This window comes from Lutjanus erythropterus, chromosome 8 (assembly GCF_056507025.1).
Source record: "Lutjanus erythropterus isolate fLutEry1 chromosome 8, fLutEry1.hap2, whole genome shotgun sequence".
In the NCBI taxonomy this organism is placed as follows: Eukaryota; Metazoa; Chordata; class Actinopteri; order Lutjaniformes; family Lutjanidae; genus Lutjanus; species Lutjanus erythropterus.
The window spans coordinates 18,443,716-18,461,896 of NC_139324.1; the positions used below are offsets into that span (position 1 = coordinate 18,443,716).

General features: G+C 40.1%; 1 protein-coding gene across 5 annotated transcripts in view; it reads left to right on the forward strand.

Moving 5' to 3' along the window:
• sema5ba (sema domain, seven thrombospondin repeats (type 1 and type 1-like), transmembrane domain (TM) and short cytoplasmic domain, (semaphorin) 5Ba) overlaps positions 1–18,181 on the forward strand; it is a 233,363-nt gene that overhangs the window by 148,294 nt on the left and 66,888 nt on the right. For all 5 annotated transcript variants that reach the window (XM_084724799.1, XM_084724802.1, XM_084724798.1 and 2 more), the window contains 3 exons: positions 8,797–8,859; positions 9,679–9,777; positions 9,901–10,114. In XM_084724799.1, coding sequence (XP_084580925.1) covers positions 8,797–8,859; positions 9,679–9,777; positions 9,901–10,114 — 376 coding nt within the window. The remainder of the gene's footprint in view (positions 1–8,796; positions 8,860–9,678; positions 9,778–9,900; positions 10,115–18,181) is intronic.

An 18,181-nucleotide genomic window follows, 5' to 3' on the forward strand; every position in this document is an offset into this window, starting at 1 on the left:
TTAAAAAATGTTTCATATTTTCAGTATTTTTCATACGTAGACTAAATCACACCAGTCCAATCCCATTATGTTGCTATACAAATCTATCTTGACTGTAACAAGTGCCAAACAGCTTCTATTCAAACAACCATTACTCCCCTGACACACTTATTTACAATATTCATGAGTTATAATTAGTTGTCACACATGATGTTAGCAGTGTGTCAGTGGCCTTATCAACACAGTGCCACATTTCAGGAACGACCACATTTGCAGCCACCGCTGCTCAGAAACAGTCTTTACTTCATTAGTGTTTCCCGCTCTCCATCTCTCTCGTTTTTCCTCCTCTTTCTCTCTGTTTCTGGTAAAAATAGAATTCATTTTCAAGCCCAGCCACCATCTTTCTGCAGTAAAAGTGATGAATCTTGTTTCCTGCTAATTGTATTTTTTTTTCTATTTTATTTGCCTATAAAAAATTCATGTTTTCCCCCGCTCTTCCCTCCTTTAAGAAAGATGCTGGGGGCAAGATATTCTTATTGTGTCTAAAGAGTGGCGAAATTGGGAGAAATTGGGTGTCAGGCTCTGGTTTAGATTGGGAATTGATGGCAAGGAGAGCACATGGCTGTTGGCTTTACTAATAGATGGAAATGAACTCTTAACATGTATCTGAGGCTACAGGCGCAAATAATAAACAGACTCTGTGGCCTTCAGTGTATTTGGGCATGAAAAATGTCTAACTCATCTCAGGAGAGGCAGACAACCATTTAATTGCCTGGTATTTTGTGCATCAGGGACAGTTATTTAAATTACATTTCAAGTGTTTTGTTTTGTTTTTCTTATTTCTTCTATATTTAGGCTTCTACAAATTACAAATTATCTGCAAGTTTGATACTGATATTTGAACACAGACTCTCCTCACAGATGCAAATGAGTTTGGAGTCTCTTGGCTTGCTTTCAGTGTCCAAAGGATGTTATCAGTGAGTGGAGACCGAAATGCCTCTGCTAATTGATCCTACGCCCCACTACTTTTTGCTCTGTGTTCCAATAAAAGTTGACCAAGCTTGATAAGCAGCAGAGCCTTGGTCAACTCTCTGCTTTCCTGCTTCCTGTACTTAGATATGCCATGTGCTAGGCTCGTCTACGTTGAAAAGAGAACTACATTTTGATGTTTAAAAGATGCTGCTGGAGGACCTGTATAAGTGACCTATAGTCTCATCTTAAATTGAATAATGTCAGCAAAATACAAGCTAACTTGCTAGCTAATCTATAGCTAATCTCAGTCATTAGCATAGATGTGTTACATACAGCTGAACCTGAACATGCAGGGCCTATTCAGTCCAAACAGAATTGCTCACCTGGTGCAAACTCCAAAATAGTTTTCTAGCTTCCAGATTTACTTCCTGGTTTTACAGCCCACTGAATATGCGCAATAGCGTTTCTCTCCTTGCCCTCAACTGCGAGTTCCCTCTCAGTCCAAAGACTTCACATTGTGATGATGGCACATTTTTAAATCACTTATATCAGCCCCAGCAGCATCTTTCAACCGACTCCAAAATTTGGTCTTTTAATCGTAGACGAGCCTAGCGCAATGAAATGAAATTAGCTTGCACATTCGTCTGGTTCCAACGCTAGGTTTCATGTTGAGGTTTGCCTGACAGTGGCTTCTAGAGGTCATGACAGTTATGTCTATTTCTCAGAATCCGAAGTGAAAGTATGGATGTTGTTTTAGTGCCAGAAAACCTTTGACCCCTCATGCCCACTGGATGTGTCACTTTCTAGTTGTTTCATCACATCTGTCTTTATAGTTCAAATGTCTACTGGAAGTGTTTCAGAAGCAGTTTTAAGCAGTCTGTTCGTTAGAAATATTTCTAAAAATGATTGACAGTGTTTGGCAGTGACATTTCTTTGTTTTACAAGCATTTTTGAATACACTTTGCACCTCATTTGTGATTGATGTAACAGATACAACAGCTTGCAGTACTGTGTGCAACATGCTGTCTTTCATTTATCTTATATCTGTATTTCATAAATATTGCATATTAGAAAATGAAAACTATAGCATCCCTTCTCCTGAGACTTGGAGGAGAGGTGACATGTTTGTTTGAAACACAAAAGTGGATGTCACACTTCACAGATGCAAGCTGTTTTGCCAGAAAATAAACCTGATGTGCAAATACGGTGTGAGAAAAAAGTTACATGTGCAAGTGAAACAGACTGGGTCTTGTGCCTAAACGTAACCAAACATTAATCACCTAGCATTGGCAGGTCAAATTGTAAAGAGGATTTTGTTGAATTTATATAGACTATTTTTTTCAGTTTTGAAAGTTGGGATGTCTAATATTTCTACTTTAGTAAAGAATAACAGCCCTATGATATGTCATCAAAGATTAAGGAAAGGTGATAAATTGTAGTACTCTGAAAACAATGCTACAACCAATTAGAACAAATTTCTACTGCAGCCTGAAACTTGTTTTATTGTTTGACTGTTTCATATTAATTCGAATTCAAATTAGTGCCAAATATTTGCTGAATGAATAAGTGTCTGTTTATGAGTTGTTAGAAATCATTATAAACCTTGTGGACGCTGTAAATATATATGACGGCTAAATTGAGCAATATGTTAATGGAGTCTGGCAGGCAGTGAGACAGGCAGTGAGACAGGCAGTGAGACAGGCAGTCGATGAACTCAAACTTCGAGTGTGTATTGTCAGAGCAGTGGGCTTTTGTTTTCAGGATAAGAGGCTTAGCTTTACATTGACAGACAACTGGCAGTTATAAACAGCTAACTAACCTACAGTGTAGGACTCTTCATTGCTTGTTATTGTCAATTACAATGTAGAAATAGTGTTGCATTCCTGCAGTGTTCCTGCAGCCTGCCTGAGCCTCCTTGAGTCTGAGGGGGGAAGGGGGAAACAACCAAAGACTGTACACCATGTATTGTTACTTATTGTTCTCTTCTCCCAAACTTGTCTTTTAATTTTGTTATCTTTTGTTTTTTAATTTGTCAAGAATCTTATCTTTTTTTCATTTTGTTTTCATAATCCTCAGTCAACAGAGGTTGAACTGTGACAGTGAGTGAATCAGGGTACTGACCTATTCTCTGCACTACAAATGAATAATTATTCAGCAAATGAGAACAGAATCAACATAAATTATGTGAAAATATTCTGCTCTGTGTTCATGTCTTACCTTTCATTGTGTTGGATTGTTGTTAACACAAACATTTTTCAGAGAAAATGCTGCCCACACGTTAAACAGCTTTAATTCATCCTGTTGATGGCAGCCAGACCATTCAAGCTTGAAGCTTCGGTACAGAGGGAAGGTATTTGAGGGAGAGAGGATGTTGAGGCGGAATTGGTATTCTCACAGGCTCTGTGTGAGCGTGGCTTTGTTCCAAAGTGGTGTGAAGAAGAGGAGATGGACAGAGAGAGGGGGCGGGGGAGGGAGGGGCAGGGGGCACTTTCTGGTGAAGGTCATCGGGTTAAGCCGATGGGGATCCTTGGAGACGGGGCTCTGCCGAAAAGATGGTAATGCCCCAAGCCATGATTCATCGCGAAGGCATCCATCACCCTGTGTGTGTGCGTGCGTGTGTGTGTGTGTGTGTGTTTACAATGACGTCATCCCATCAGTCCCCGGGCTGTCAGGGGCTGACAGGCAGGGGCTGTGGAGGAGCAGTGTTTTCATTTCAACAGGCGGAGTGATGGACTGTTGCAGCGGGGGCGGGGCTGCGCTCTGAATGGCAGGTGCCACGCTGTTCGCTGTGCTCATGGGAAGTGGATTTGAGGTTGTTGCTGGCTGTCTGTGTACTGTTTGGAGGCAGCACAAGCAGCATGACTAGACGGTCGAGCTCCTGCAGAGCGCATTAGCTGCTTCTGGTATTTTTATTTCTTCGTCTTTTTCATGTTCAGTATCTGCAGCTCAAGTTTCATTTTAATCACAGTTTACTTTATATAGCCGTCCCCTGCTGCTGTCTCCCTCCCCGGTGCAGTCTGCAGCAGGTTAATTGAAGGGAGCTGCTGTGGGAGACAGGGAGATGAGCTGTAACTATCAATACGGGCCAGAGCCCATTTACCGGTGCTCTACCGGCTGCAGGAGCTAAACATAGCTTTATAACACTAATGAATTTGTCTCAATCTCTGACTCTAACCTGAGCAAAAGAGAACAGAGGTTTTGTCTGGATTTTATGCCTAGTTCAGTTTAGCTTGATTGAAGCTGTGCTTATCAATACTTTAACATGAACAATTCATCAAATACATGGCATGCTTTTGTTGTAGTGCATTTCCTTTATGCATTTAACCTTAATCCATTCGACCGGGGGACCTGCAGATCTTTTTGAAGGAAACAGACACAGATGCAGTAGACATTTTTTTTCAGATGACATGAATTACATAACTAATAATGTTTGGAGAGGAAAACTTAATGGTTTGTTTCTTGCAGCAGTTTATTCTTTGGGTCCTAGGGGACCTCTATCTGTAGTCTTTGTATGTTAAAAATGTTGGTAGGATGACCATTAATGTGAAAACAAACCTATTGTAAAAAACAAAAAACAAAAAACAATTGATCAAATTTGTTGCTTGTCTCTGGACTCTGCAGCTCCCTTCAGCTCTGTGGAGCATTTTAGTGTGTTTTTCATGGCCCTCAGCTATACTTATTTGGTTCACCCTCAGCGCTCTCATCAGCCTGTTTTCCAGCTGCATCAGCAAAATTAGCAGCCATAATGAATGAAGTGGAGAAACTAGCAGCTAAAGAACAAGCTATTTCCCTCTGGAGTGGGTGGAAACAAGAACAGAACCATAAGAGAGTGAATGTTGGACATAGATTCGTCAAGTGACTATAAGCATGACTCTGCACGTATGTATGTTTTATTATTTTGATTGACAGAAAAATCTAAAGGCTGTCCATCATTTTGACAGTTTAAAACAGTCAGACCAATCCACCATAACTTAAAGTAATTCACACTGTCAAACATACAATGTGGAGGTAAATCTGTCAAAAAAAAAAAGAAATTCCATTCAGAGCGTATGGGTATCATTGCTGACCTCGACATTGTACTCATCGTGTCCCACTATCTGGGTGTTTTGCAGAGCTACAGTTTTTTAGTGCACTCTGCGGGCGCTGCAGGAAAAATAGAATCATACATCGGCCTTATGTGGTGTTGACATTAAAAGTTACTTGTACTATGTTCATCTTTTCTGTCCATGCCCTTACACATGCATTATGTGCAGGTTTGTTCTGTATATTATAGTATAGTATAATGTATGAGTTGTTTTTGAAAATTAAATGCTATTATTAAGTACAGAGGTTCCATACATTTTTTTCTCAGCCAAGTAGGGCTGGGCGGTATACCGGTTCGTACCGAAAATCGGTCTTTGTTTTCGTTATGATATGAATTTTTCATATACCGTCATACCGGTGAATAGCCCAAACAACGTCCAGAACGTGCGCGGTGGCAAAGTGTTTCAGCGGGGACCCATTTCACTGCTGCGCACCAACACCACAGGTATGCTTGCTTGAACATGTGTACCAGGGATGTTCCTGGCAACTAATTTCTCTGTTGATTAGATGCCAAATTTAATTTAGAATAGTCACTAAGAAAACACAAGGCAAAATGTATTAATTTATAATGTTAAACACTGTCCGAAAAAAATACTGTGTGTATTAAGAGCAATTTGAAGACGTTAATCACAGTCTACAATCGCCAAATCGTACTTTATTTAAATGCCGCTGAAATGCGCGCTACTTCGCGCTGTGCAATACAAACCTTACATGCTTATGCTTCACCTTTTTAGACTGAAGAGGGTCACAGTGTCTGCAGGTAAAGGACCCAGAGCTTATGTTAGCTTCCAGCCTGACACACAGTGTGGCTAACGTTAGCAGCTAGTAGTAGCAGCAGCAGCTCCGCCTGCAGGTTTATGTCTGTGTCTGTGCTTAATGCGGTCACATTTCTCCAGTGGAGTGAATATATATCAGCTTATTCTGTCACAGTCTACAATCATCCGTCCGACCTCGCTGATGTAAACATCTGGTGTTGCCACGGCGATCGGTTCATACAAGCAGGGTGAGAGGAGCTGCTGTCTGACAGAGACGCAGCCCCGACTAGTGGCGTGCGGCAACAGATAACTGGCATCATGCATGAATGAAATATTGACAATAAAAAAAATATTTTAAATGACTAGTATTTCTGGTGCCGACTAGCGTGGGTGGGGACGTTTAATTGTATAGTCGTCCATGTGATGGTAACCATACTTTGAAGGGGTCATGCTTTTACCTGTCTGGACATAAAAAAAAACAAAAAGAAAACATGATACAGTCCTTGTGACAGTAAAATGGGCTATATGAAGACCATCAACTGCAGTAATTCTGTTCTCAGTAGAAGAAATTGTGGGTAAGAACACTGTTGCATGAAAAAAAAAAAAAAATACCGTCAAATACCGTGAAACCGATCTGATTTTTTAAAAAAACGTGATATGAAAATTTTGTCATACCGCCCAGCCCTACAGCCAAGTACCCTTTACAAAATAAAAAATGTATGTCCCTTGAAATAATTGGATGTAGCCTACTTTTTTTTGCACTTCTGCTTTACAGACTTTACACTTCCAGTTGTGAGAAAGAACAATAAAAAAAATGTTAGACCATTATTTTAGGTTGTTATAACAGAATGTAATCCATAAGATATTTTATATATTATATATTGAGCCATGTAGCATTCTGTAAAAAAAAAAAAAAAAGAATAAATGTAAAAATTTAAATAAATAAATCTGCAAAGTTTTCATACACCCATGGGCAGAGTCCCCAGCTGTTTGAGAACCGCTGAAATAGGCATTGTCAATCATTATTAAAAAATGAAAACTGAACAAAATGCATTAGTTGATCATTTGCCACCAGGAAGCAGAAAAACTCCAAAACAACAGGCACACTGACATATAATAACTTTATAAAGTGGTTTCACTTGTATAGAGTTATGTACATATTTCTCTTCAGTATTCTTTTTGCCCTGGTTTGGTCTCCATGATCTTCTGAGCTGCTAAATGTTCCACTTTCCTTCCAGGCTAGCTGGTTCTTGACTTTGTGTGTCTGCTGCTGGGCAGCAAGTGCACACTGGGCGAGTTTGTCGATTAGTGGAGCTTTAGGTTCTCTAACAATCAAATGTGGCATCAAAAATGTGGATTTCCTCTGCAGTGTTTTGGCAGCACAAATGGTTGGCAGTGTGAACAATCAAAAAGCAATCACTCACTGATGAATGTCTATGAATATATGCTTATAGCAAGTAATAAAAGAAATTCCAGGACAATGTGCAGATGTTTGACTAGCTCATTAGGCTGTGGATAGGACCATTCAGTCTGGTGTTTTCGCTCATTAGCTAGAATTTATGCAGAGGCTAATCATCCAAAATCATGAACTTCCACTCCTTCAAGCATAGTCGATTTACTCCATGATCTGTGAAATAAGATCTATTTATATACTTTAAACACTCTGCAAGTTGTAAGTTAACATTTTGTCCCCAGAAAGATTTTGGCAGTACTTTTAAGTTCTCATTAAATGTTTTATTTCCATTTAAATTCCTAAAGAGCTATATTCTCTGCACAAAAGGATTGAAAAAAATGTGATTAACTCTAAAGTATATTTTCCCAGCAGAATTTCTCACTAAGTCTTGGGGCTATACACTGTGTAGTCCCTTCTGCTGAGCTTTAATTAAAGCAAAATGAGGATCCAAAAAAAGGCTCGAGCGATATCACTGCAGGATAAAATCACACCTAAAAAATGAAAGTGTCCGAGACTGAATATATACGGTGAGCTGCACCATGAATTAGCTTTAGTTTTTCCTCCTGCTGTGTACTGTTTGTTTGAGTCCTTCATTTGGCTCTTGGAATACTGACCCAGTTTAGCAGTGACTCTTGGTTGGCCTCAGTTACGGGCTCCCCTGAATGTTTGGTCACAACTTTGTCCCACTGGCCGATTGTCCTGGGAAGGCAGTTCGCAAGATCTAGATAATTATCTGCTGTGGGTCCTCTTGTGTATCGCAATAATCCCTTTGGGAGAGGAGAGAAAAGAATAAAGAGAAAACAGACAGAAAGATGGGGAATCAGATGGATTGATCCCAATAATGGCAGACTTTTTTTTACTTTTAGACATTTAGGCAACCTTCCTACTTGGGCAGTGAGATCAGAGAAGAGGAGGAGATGGAGGAGGATGAGTAAAATGAGGCCAATGACACACAACAGGGGGTCCTCTGGCAACTTGCACATATGCACTTCAAGCCAAGAGAGGGACATCTCTCAACCCTCTTAACAAGAGCCAGTGCGGCTCTGGTGGCCAAGCAGCCTGTGTGTACGTACATGCATGAGTGTGTTTGCAGAACAGTCCTGCAGTGCTGCTGCCTGCATCCATAATTAAGCCCAAGACACAACCATCAACAGGAATATAATTGGCTGGTAGAAGTGAAAGGGGGGAGGTGGCAGAGCGGAGGCGAGTGCTGCAAACTTTCCGAGCGAGAGATAAAGAGGGGAAGAAAGAAGAAGAAGAAGATGGAGAGAAATCCATTTACATGCTAATGCCATCCTCAGCCCTTCAACTGCCTCGTTGGGTACCTTGCCCGCTACCCTCGAATAAGCTCTTGGCTGGCAAGCCGGTCGCCATGTTTACACAATAAACAAACAGCAATGAGGTTAAAGTCTTTTCATGCATCTTTTTGTGCGTGCCTACAGTATTAGCAACAGTCAGTTGTTGCGTAACTGTTTTGTAGTATCTGAAGGACTCAGCTGACTGCTTTTCGGCCTCTTTGTCATCCCTGGGCTTTTTCTTGTTTTTGTCTCCTAGGCGACAGAATGGGCACCGGACGAGGAAACCAGGAGGTCCTGTCAGAGCAAAGGCAAAACAGAGGTAACCTCGATCCCGCCCCCAATTACAGCACTTCATGTCAGCGCCGCCTGGCTTACAGAGAGGCCATCTTGATATCTTCTGCCTGTTGCAGTGAGGGCCTTATGGGCCTCATGGGAGGGCTCAGTACAGAGCAGCTATTTCAGACCCTTCAATCATGAGTTGTTTTTCTTGCAGAGAAGAGAGAAAGGGCAATGGGAAGGAAGGAAAACGCACACAAGACAGCTTGGGGCAAGATATCGAGACACAAAAGGACGTCTTTTCAAATATGTCTGATAACCGACGCTGCGATCAGCTGTCTTATTTCGATTATTTTGTGAGAATTGATTGCAACGTCATTTTTATCTCCCACAGTGCCTACAGAGTGAGGGGTGATACCTAATCCACAAAACAGACAATCAATTCTTTGCAAAGCCTGTGTCTCCAAAATTACCTCAGTTCTCTGCCAAAACACAAAGCACCACCATTTACAAAAATTGATACTTTCATTACTAATAAATCGATTTCATGCCTTTGTTAAAACCGATTTGACTCTTTTTACTGACACACAGACTTGATTTATTGTAGTGTGTCCGTCAATACCACAAACAGGTCTTCATTCAGAACCAACAAGGATTCTTATGTTTGAACAATAGACTTACAGGAGTGAAAGCATGCAGACACTGAATTGCTTTGCTTTTGGTTCCAAGCCAGTCTGACACCAGAGGACGTGGTCGATTGTTCTTCTCAGCAGCATCAAAGAATATTTAGCCTGCCGCCTCAGCTTTTCTCTGCTCCACTGTAACTTTTTGAGAGCTTTCTTCTTCGCCAACTTCTCTGCAGATTGAATGTCAGAACTACATCAGAGTCCTGCTGGTGAACAAGACAGAGGTCATGACCTGTGGAACCAACGCTTTCCAGCCACTATGTATTACCAGAGAGGTACGGACAAGTATTTTTTTGTGTGTCATTTTGTATTATGATGAGAAAGCACTGTAGACTTAACCTGCTGCTCCCTGTCTCTCCTGTTTTCTCTCCCTCTCCCTATCTTTTCTTCCATCACAGGTGGGCAACATGAGCAGTGTGCTGGAGCGGGTGAACGGCGTGGCTCGCTGCCCATATGACCCTCGTCACAACTCCACAGCGGTGGTGACAGAGAGCGGAGAGCTATATGCTGCCACCGTCATCGACTTCTCTGGCCGCGACCCCGTCATATACCGCAGCCTGGGCGGCATGCCACCTCTGAGGACTGCGCAGTACAACTCGAAATGGCTCAATGGTACAGTAACACAGCAAGAAATACTACATACAATGTTCCTGAAATGTTTTTTTTGTTTTTTTTTGGGGGGGGGGCAAGACAGCTGCAGGGGAGAGAGAGTGGGGTGATGACATGCAAAGGGCCATAAGCGTGAGTCAAACCCACAGGCACTGCACAGGACTCACTGCCTCACAGAACACTCTACCAACTGAGCGAACAGGACACACGTGCACTGAAATGTTAATTGGAGTATAATTTATTCTAGTTGAGTTTTTCATGAGCTCCAACTAATGAATATTTTCATTACTAATTTGTGATGATTATTTTTTCAATTAAAGAGATAGTTGAGATTATTTGAAGTGGGGTTGTATAAGGTACTTATTGATCATCTGTGTACTAACTACAGTAGATGGAGGTTGTCCCCCCTGTTTGGAGAAGCAGAGAGGAGTACCAGCAAGAACAGTAAGCAGTGTACTGCTGTGGACAAGGTTTACACATATGCTATTTCGTATTTCTATTTTCACCACTTTACTTTGCCATCAGACAGCCTTTTCTGGTGGGAAACCACTGTTTTCAAGTGAAATATCATATCATATTTCTCCAAACCAACCAAACTCCAAAGGAGAAATAAGCCATTTTGCCTCACAGAACATGGAAATTGCCAGTCTACCACTGTCTTGATATGCTAGTTTGTTTGTGTTATTGTGTGACTTCAGTGTTTTAATAGGAAAGTTTGAATTCACCAAAGTCACAGAATAACACTAATAAACTAAGACATTGAGGCAGCGGTAGACCAGCAACTCCCGTGTTCTGCAAGGTAAAATTACTGATATCATCTATGGAGTCTGGTTGTTTTGGAGAGCACAATATTTAGCTGATATAACTGACTTCCCATCAGAAAAGGCTGTCTGACGGAAAAGTAAAGCAGTGAAAATATTCTGGCTACAGGGCACATACACACTGAGGTGGGTCCACAGCAGTACCTTGTTTCGCTTCCATGCTGGTACTCCTTCAACCCCACTTCAAATAATCAAAATAATCCCTTAAAGGGGTTAATCATGCTTAAAAAGTGAAAAGCAAATATTAAAAGGTTCCCAGAGCTGACAGTGATGTTCTCAAACTACTTGTTTTGTCAAACTAACACAAAACTCAAAGATGTTTAATTTACAGTGATATAAAACAGAGGAAAGCAGCCAATCCTCCAATTGGAGAAGCTCCAAGCAGCAGATGCTTGGCATTTTTGCTTGGTAATAACAATAAACTGATTATTAAAATTGTAGATGAAGTTTGACTGACTGGCTCAAGTTCATTTCGGAGTTTACTGGTTTGAGTTACAGCTTTGTTATTTCACAGGGTCAGTGTTTTGTCTCAGACGTGAGAAATCTAATCGAATAGGTTTAGTAATCTGATCAGATCTAAACTCTTGTTGGATTTCAAAATAATCTACTAAAGGTGAAATTGTAGGGTGAAGGCTTGTGTCAAACAATCTCTGGAAATTCCTTCTGTTACTTTAAACATTTTCCTGGGCCTGGCAGGGGCAGCAGATGGGCCAAGAGTGCACTTTTCCGTCCAACAGAATCGTCTCTTTTGTTACAGCCAAGATAGATCAATCCGACAGGGCTGTTTTCAAAGGATTACAAAGACTGTTTGGATTTGAAGTTGTGTGTGGAGCACAAAGCACAGGTTAGGCATAGGAATCGGTGGGATTTATGGAATGGTGGAGAACATGAAATGCTGTCAATCCTGCTGGTGTTGGTGTCAATAATCTCCCTGCTGCTGACACTGTGCCTTTTCCTCTGAACACGCTGCAGCGGAAATCCATTCACACACACATCCTGACTCCAGCAGAAATGTAGATGGACCTTCCACTGGAAGAGGCTGTCACACACCGCATTTGTTATGCAGAAATAATTAGATTACTGGATTCATGGAGGTGTATAGAAAAGAAAAGTGGGAGGAGTTATTTTAGGCTTTATCCAGTATTCTAGAAATAAAGGTCAAATTTGATTCTGCTTCACAGACTATTTTAGGCTGACAGTTGGAGCACTTTAAGACTTGAATGGACATGAACCTGTCCTATTTAAATTATAAACAACTGTGTTACAAAATATCTGGCTTTTATTTGATTTTTTAGGCCATTTGCATTTTGAGTAATAACATCCAATCACAGAACGTAATATTCTACTCTGTGGTTCAAACGTCTCAAACATTTAGCTGTTTTTATCCGTCTACTCTCAGGTTTTGGTACCACACCTGAAAACTACATCCAGAGCCACTGGCTTTTGCTAAGCTGCTAAATTTGAGCCCCAAACTTGACCTGAGGCTGTATTTTTGCTTTGTTTCATCCTTTGCTGATTACTAGTTGGTCAGGTTAATGCAACATGCTGGCTACACTGTTTCCCTCTTCTCACTGGGCATTGTGCATCTACTTCCAACATATGATGCACAATCAGGGAACAAAATCTTAATAAATAACATTTGAAAATAGTGAAATTCCTTGCAAGCCTGAAGCTTTACCCAACAAACGATCAAAGAGCAGAGCTCTCAGAGACGAAGTGATTCTGCTGCAGCCAGAGTGGTGCATGTGTGTCAGAGGAGACAAGAACAAAAAGTAAAGTAAAATGAAAATGCAGATGATTCATGTTGGTCTGGAAATTCAAGGTAACATCTTCAAACTGCTCGTTTTGTCTAATCAACAGTTGAATACCCAAAGGTATGTAATTTACAATGTAATGAAACTGAAAAAAGCAGCAAGGGGTCAAATTTAAAGGAAAAATCTGTAATATATTTACTGTAATAGCAATAATAATCATAATAATAGCAATAAAATGAACATGATATGTCATCAGAGATTAAGGAAATATGCTAAGTTGAAATACTAGCTTCTCTGATAACAATGCTACAGCTGCGGTGTCATCCTTTGAAATTTCTATTCTGGCCCATAACTTGTGTTATTGTTTGCCCATTTCATGTTAATTAGCATTTAAATTAATGCAGAATATTTGCCAAATGATTAAGTTAATGTTTATTAGTCGTAATAATGTTTCAGAAGCCATAGATGTTTGTAACTGTTAAATTGAGTAATATGTTAATGGAGTCTGGCAGACTATAAGTTAGGCGGTCACTGAACTCAAACTCCAAAGTGCGTTCAGAGCAGTTGGCTTTAGTTTTCAGGATAACAGGCTGAACTTTACATTGACAGACAACTGACAGTTATAAGTGGCTGATGAACTTACAGTGTAGAACTCTTCAGAGCTTGTCATTGTCAAATTACAATCTTGTGCTCGTCCTGCGCTTCTGCAGTGTCCCTGCAGCCACCCTGTGCTTCCTGGAGTCTGGGGAGGAAGGGGCGCTTCAACCATAGATTGTATATTAAATTTAATTTCAACCTATTTAATATATAGTCTATGGCTCTAATATGCTATTTGGATTACAGTGCTCGTTCTTAGTCATGCAGTTGTTAAACATTGCTCATTTAGATGCTAGAGACAACAAACGCTTGATGTTTTCTGCTCGATAAAAGACTTAATCGATTAATACATCATCAGAGGTGTTAATTGATTTTCTGTCATATGACTAATTCATCAATCAACCAATCATCAGAGCTCAGTGTAACAAACAAAAATTAAGATCTGTCATGCCAGCTGTGTAATGATGAGAAGCAGGTTTGGACTGTAGAGCGCTGACCAGAGCAAAGGAGAGAGGCATGAAGAAGTTGAAATGGAAAGATTAAATGCAAGCAAAGATGGTAGATGGGAGAGGGTGAAGGTGTGTGTGTGCGTGGTGGGGAGAGAGGAGGAATGAGAGAGTTACGGGGCAAGGAAGACGATGAGGATGAGAGGGAAGCACAGAAGATAGACTGAGGAGTCAGTGAGCGATGTAATTATTCCTCTCGGCAGGGAGAGGGTGAAATTACAACACACAGCATGCTTCACACCACACAGAGGCTCTGCCTGTGTGTGCATGTGAGTGTCTGCTTGTATATAGGACTATATATGTATTTGGACTGTATGCAAGCTGCATGTGCTTCCGTGTGCGTCCAAGTTAAGTACGTGTGTGCGTGTGTGTGTGTGCGTGCGTGTGTTTGAGAGCAACACACATGCACAGAGAGGGAGTAAGTGGGAGGGAAAAGGATGAGTAGCAAAGTAGATAGTGTCCCCATCAGCATAATCACAGCCGGCTGCACACACAGTCAAACACACATGTTGCACTCCACTTTAGCTACACACACATCCGTGCCGTCACAGACAAAGCCTGCTTTGCTTCATGGCTTCTGTGAGGGTTATGGAGTTGTGTTCCCGGTGGATTTGGGGTGTGAATGAAAATCTCATTTCCAGCTCTAAGCCTCTCCAGTTCAGGAGAACTGAAGGCAGGGAGGGGGTCCTGGATCTAATCAATCTGTTCCCTTATTGGATTGGTAGCCTGCCAGGCACCGGCCAACTGTGTCCCATCATGCATCTGAATGACATGGGGAGCTATAGAGTTTCCTGTGAAATAATCTAAACAATTTCTCTGTATTTCTCTCAATCCCCCAGAGACTTTATATATAACAACATATTTATTTATATTCCCATTATTCACTCTCACTCCCCTCTCAGCTATCATAAAGGTGTGTTTTAAAGTGTGCATGTACAGTCAAAAGCAATGTCACAATCCCTGTATTTACTCACACAAACACATACAAATATATGACATTTCAAGCTTTCTCAAGCGTTTTTAAAACATCTGATTAGCTTTAGCAAAATACTTTTGGGTGCACGGGTTGTGTTTTGGTAAGACTTTACAGTAAGGGTATATGAATCATCATTAATTCATACCTGGAAAAAGCCTGAATTCATGTGTTCATTCATTCATGCAGTACTGAACTGTCAGGAATGCACAAGAATTAACAGTATCTCATACATAAATCGTGCGAGAATAATATTATAATTAATGTAACAACTAAGGTATTTCAGTCATCACGATTTCTGACTTTTTAATGATGAAAAACCTGAATAATTGGTGATTGAAATGGATGAAATTATTTATAATGAAAATTATAATCTAACAAGAAGATTGCACTAATTAGAGCTGGTCAGATAGTGAGGCACCTACTACAGTGTAAACACATCTGCCAGATGCTGCCAGTGGAGATGACATGACCCCCACATACATTGTCCCGAACTGAAACAAGATTTCGAACTGAAGCAGTTGTTGATCCTTTGCAGACCCAAGTCACCGGTTAACAAGAGAGAGAAGTCAGCCATCAATGGTCATATAAAGCAGAGCGGTCAAAATAGTACTACTGCCATGCAGTTTTACATCTCCACCAACCAATCAGGGTACAGTTTACATCCATGTCTTGCCAGACTCATATAATGCATGTTGTTTGTAATAATATTCATCCTTCAGTCCAAATTCCCTCAAGGAGTTCTGAGATATAACGTTCACAAGAATGCAATGTCCTGAGAACATAATGCCTGTGGCCACGTCTGCCACTGACGTGGAACCATAAAAAAGGGTTTTTCAAAAATTGTGAATCACAGAGATAATAATTAGTAATGGTACACATAATAACAATATAGAACTGATTTTATTTGAACAATCAGGAAAAAGTAATGCTTAGTTAGTAGTGTCCCTGTTCCTTTTTGCCCTGCGGAGTTACATATAAAGACGACATGAACATCATAATAAGTAAGAAATCTTGATGATTGACATACCTTAGTATTAACATGTTGCTCTTGCATTTAGTCATGCATGCAATGCTATTTATTCTTGCACATCCTTTTTAGTACATTAAGTACTATATGTATGAATTCATGATAATTCATGTACCCTAATTATAGCGTTACTGTTTTTTTGTATCAGCATAACAAAGAAACATTCATATTGAAAAATTTAAATTGTTCACTGCCAACTAAAACTGTTCATCCAGAATATATATGCATAATGTTCACATTTCATTTGTTTTCCTTAATCCTAACAAATAGAGCATAGCTTTAGTTGATGATGCTGACATCAGCTACTTCACTCAGGCTTTAAAATCAGCGGCTCATTTCAGTGTCTTGACTATCAGCTGACTGTTAACATCTCATCATATTTTTACAGGTGTGCATTGTGGCCACTATAACCCGGCACCTCTCACTATTATTCTGCTGATATCTCCATTCCCTGCTGCTGCTCCCTCCACCACTGTAATGTATTTGTTATGTGCTAAGCCCTTGGTGTTGTTGACTAGATTTAATGTTGAAGTATGTTTTTATTATGTTGGATTAGTTCTCCAGCAGAATCTTTGTCACGGCTTTAAGAGCAGCAGAGAATTTTCTGCCATATTTAACCACATAACCATCAGTTAGGAATGTGCATAAAAGGAATGTGACCAGAATGAAGAATGATTCATGCAGGACTGAAAAATATATCCAAATAAAATGTTAAATTTCATTCTGTTTCAGTTGATAATTCTTATGATTATTTAATGATATGTTTTTAATGAAGACCAGAAAGAAAAAATGAATTGAATTACTTTATTTTGAATTTAACCACCCTACTTTAAATTCAAGCACTGTATTTATCAGGTCACACAGATAATAGACTTAATAGGCTTTTAAAAAAAATTGCCCTCTCTGTACTTTTTATGAAGAATTTCCTCAGCAGCTGCACTCATTTTCTCACTCCACGCTGTTTCTGTTGTTGTGTCACATGTCAATAGTTCATCTGAACAGCACACCTGTTAAATGATTGGCTGTTTGTTTGTCTCTTGTGTCACACTCCATTATCAGGGAATATTATGAGTCTGTTTATGAGGCACGACATTGAACATTTCATTGTTATATATATACATGTGTATATATATACATATATACATATAGATATACATATAGATAGATAGATAGATAGATAGATAGATAGATAGATAGATAGATAGATAGATGGTCAACACTGACCATGATGTTTTCCTACATTCATTTAAGTCGCCTAAACCCAGAAACACGTGGGACACAGAATGTTTGTTAACCTCAGTCTTCAGTGTTGAAGTCCTGTGCTTTGAATCACTGTAACTTCTGTGCAGTGCAAAAAAAACTAGTTGACACTGAACATAATTGAGGCAGAAAGTACATTTTCTCCAAAACCATTTTGGCAAAACTAATTAGTACAAACATATTTTGTAAGAGATTGAGTCAGACATTTTTACTTGCTCTTTCTTGTTGTCTTTTTTTTTTTAGCCTCCCACTCTCATCCAGAAGAGAGGCATGTGCAACAAGAAAGCACAAAATTAAAGAACCTGTGTGTATGATTTAGTGGCATGATTGCAGATTGCAAACATGTTGCCAAAGGCCCTTCAGGATTGTATTTAGAACCAGTGTTTGGTCTGTCTTTTCTGGGCTACTGTAGAACCCATGCCCAGACACTGTAGAACCCATGCCCTTTGTACCAATTGTAACCAATTCTTATTTTTGGCTGATTATATACTAATGAAAACATACTTATGAATGTTATATTCCATTCCGTCCGTATTCTTCCAATAAGGCCCTGTAAAATCTTACACACTGGATCTTTAACAAAGACTAAATTAAAATAGTCTATCTGTCCTGTTTGGAAATAACCAAGCTATAAGGCCTCACCCCTCCCCCTTTAATTACTGTAATGTATCCTTTTTACATTCGTGCAGGATGTGTTTGTGTGCATACTAAATAGCCTTGCTCTTTGTATTGTAACTGTGTTTGATCTAAAACGTCATGTGATGTTAGTGATGGCAGCCACACTTCTCCAGCACCCAACCAGCCTGCCAGATTGAACAATCTGTTTACCACTCAGCAGGATGCTGGAAAAACTCTATCCGTCACATTTGCACCCACGCAGCTCCAGTAATGTTATGCAGAATCTGTCAGCTCCACCTGCCCTTTGCCTGACACTCGTACAGTATGCATAAACACAGGTAGGCAAACAGAGAAAAACTCTGGTGTACATCTACAAAGCAGCTCAGGCATGCTACACACACACACACACACACACACACACACACACACACACACACACACACACACACACACACACACACACACACACATTATCCCTTACATTACATGGCTGATACATGCATAAACACAA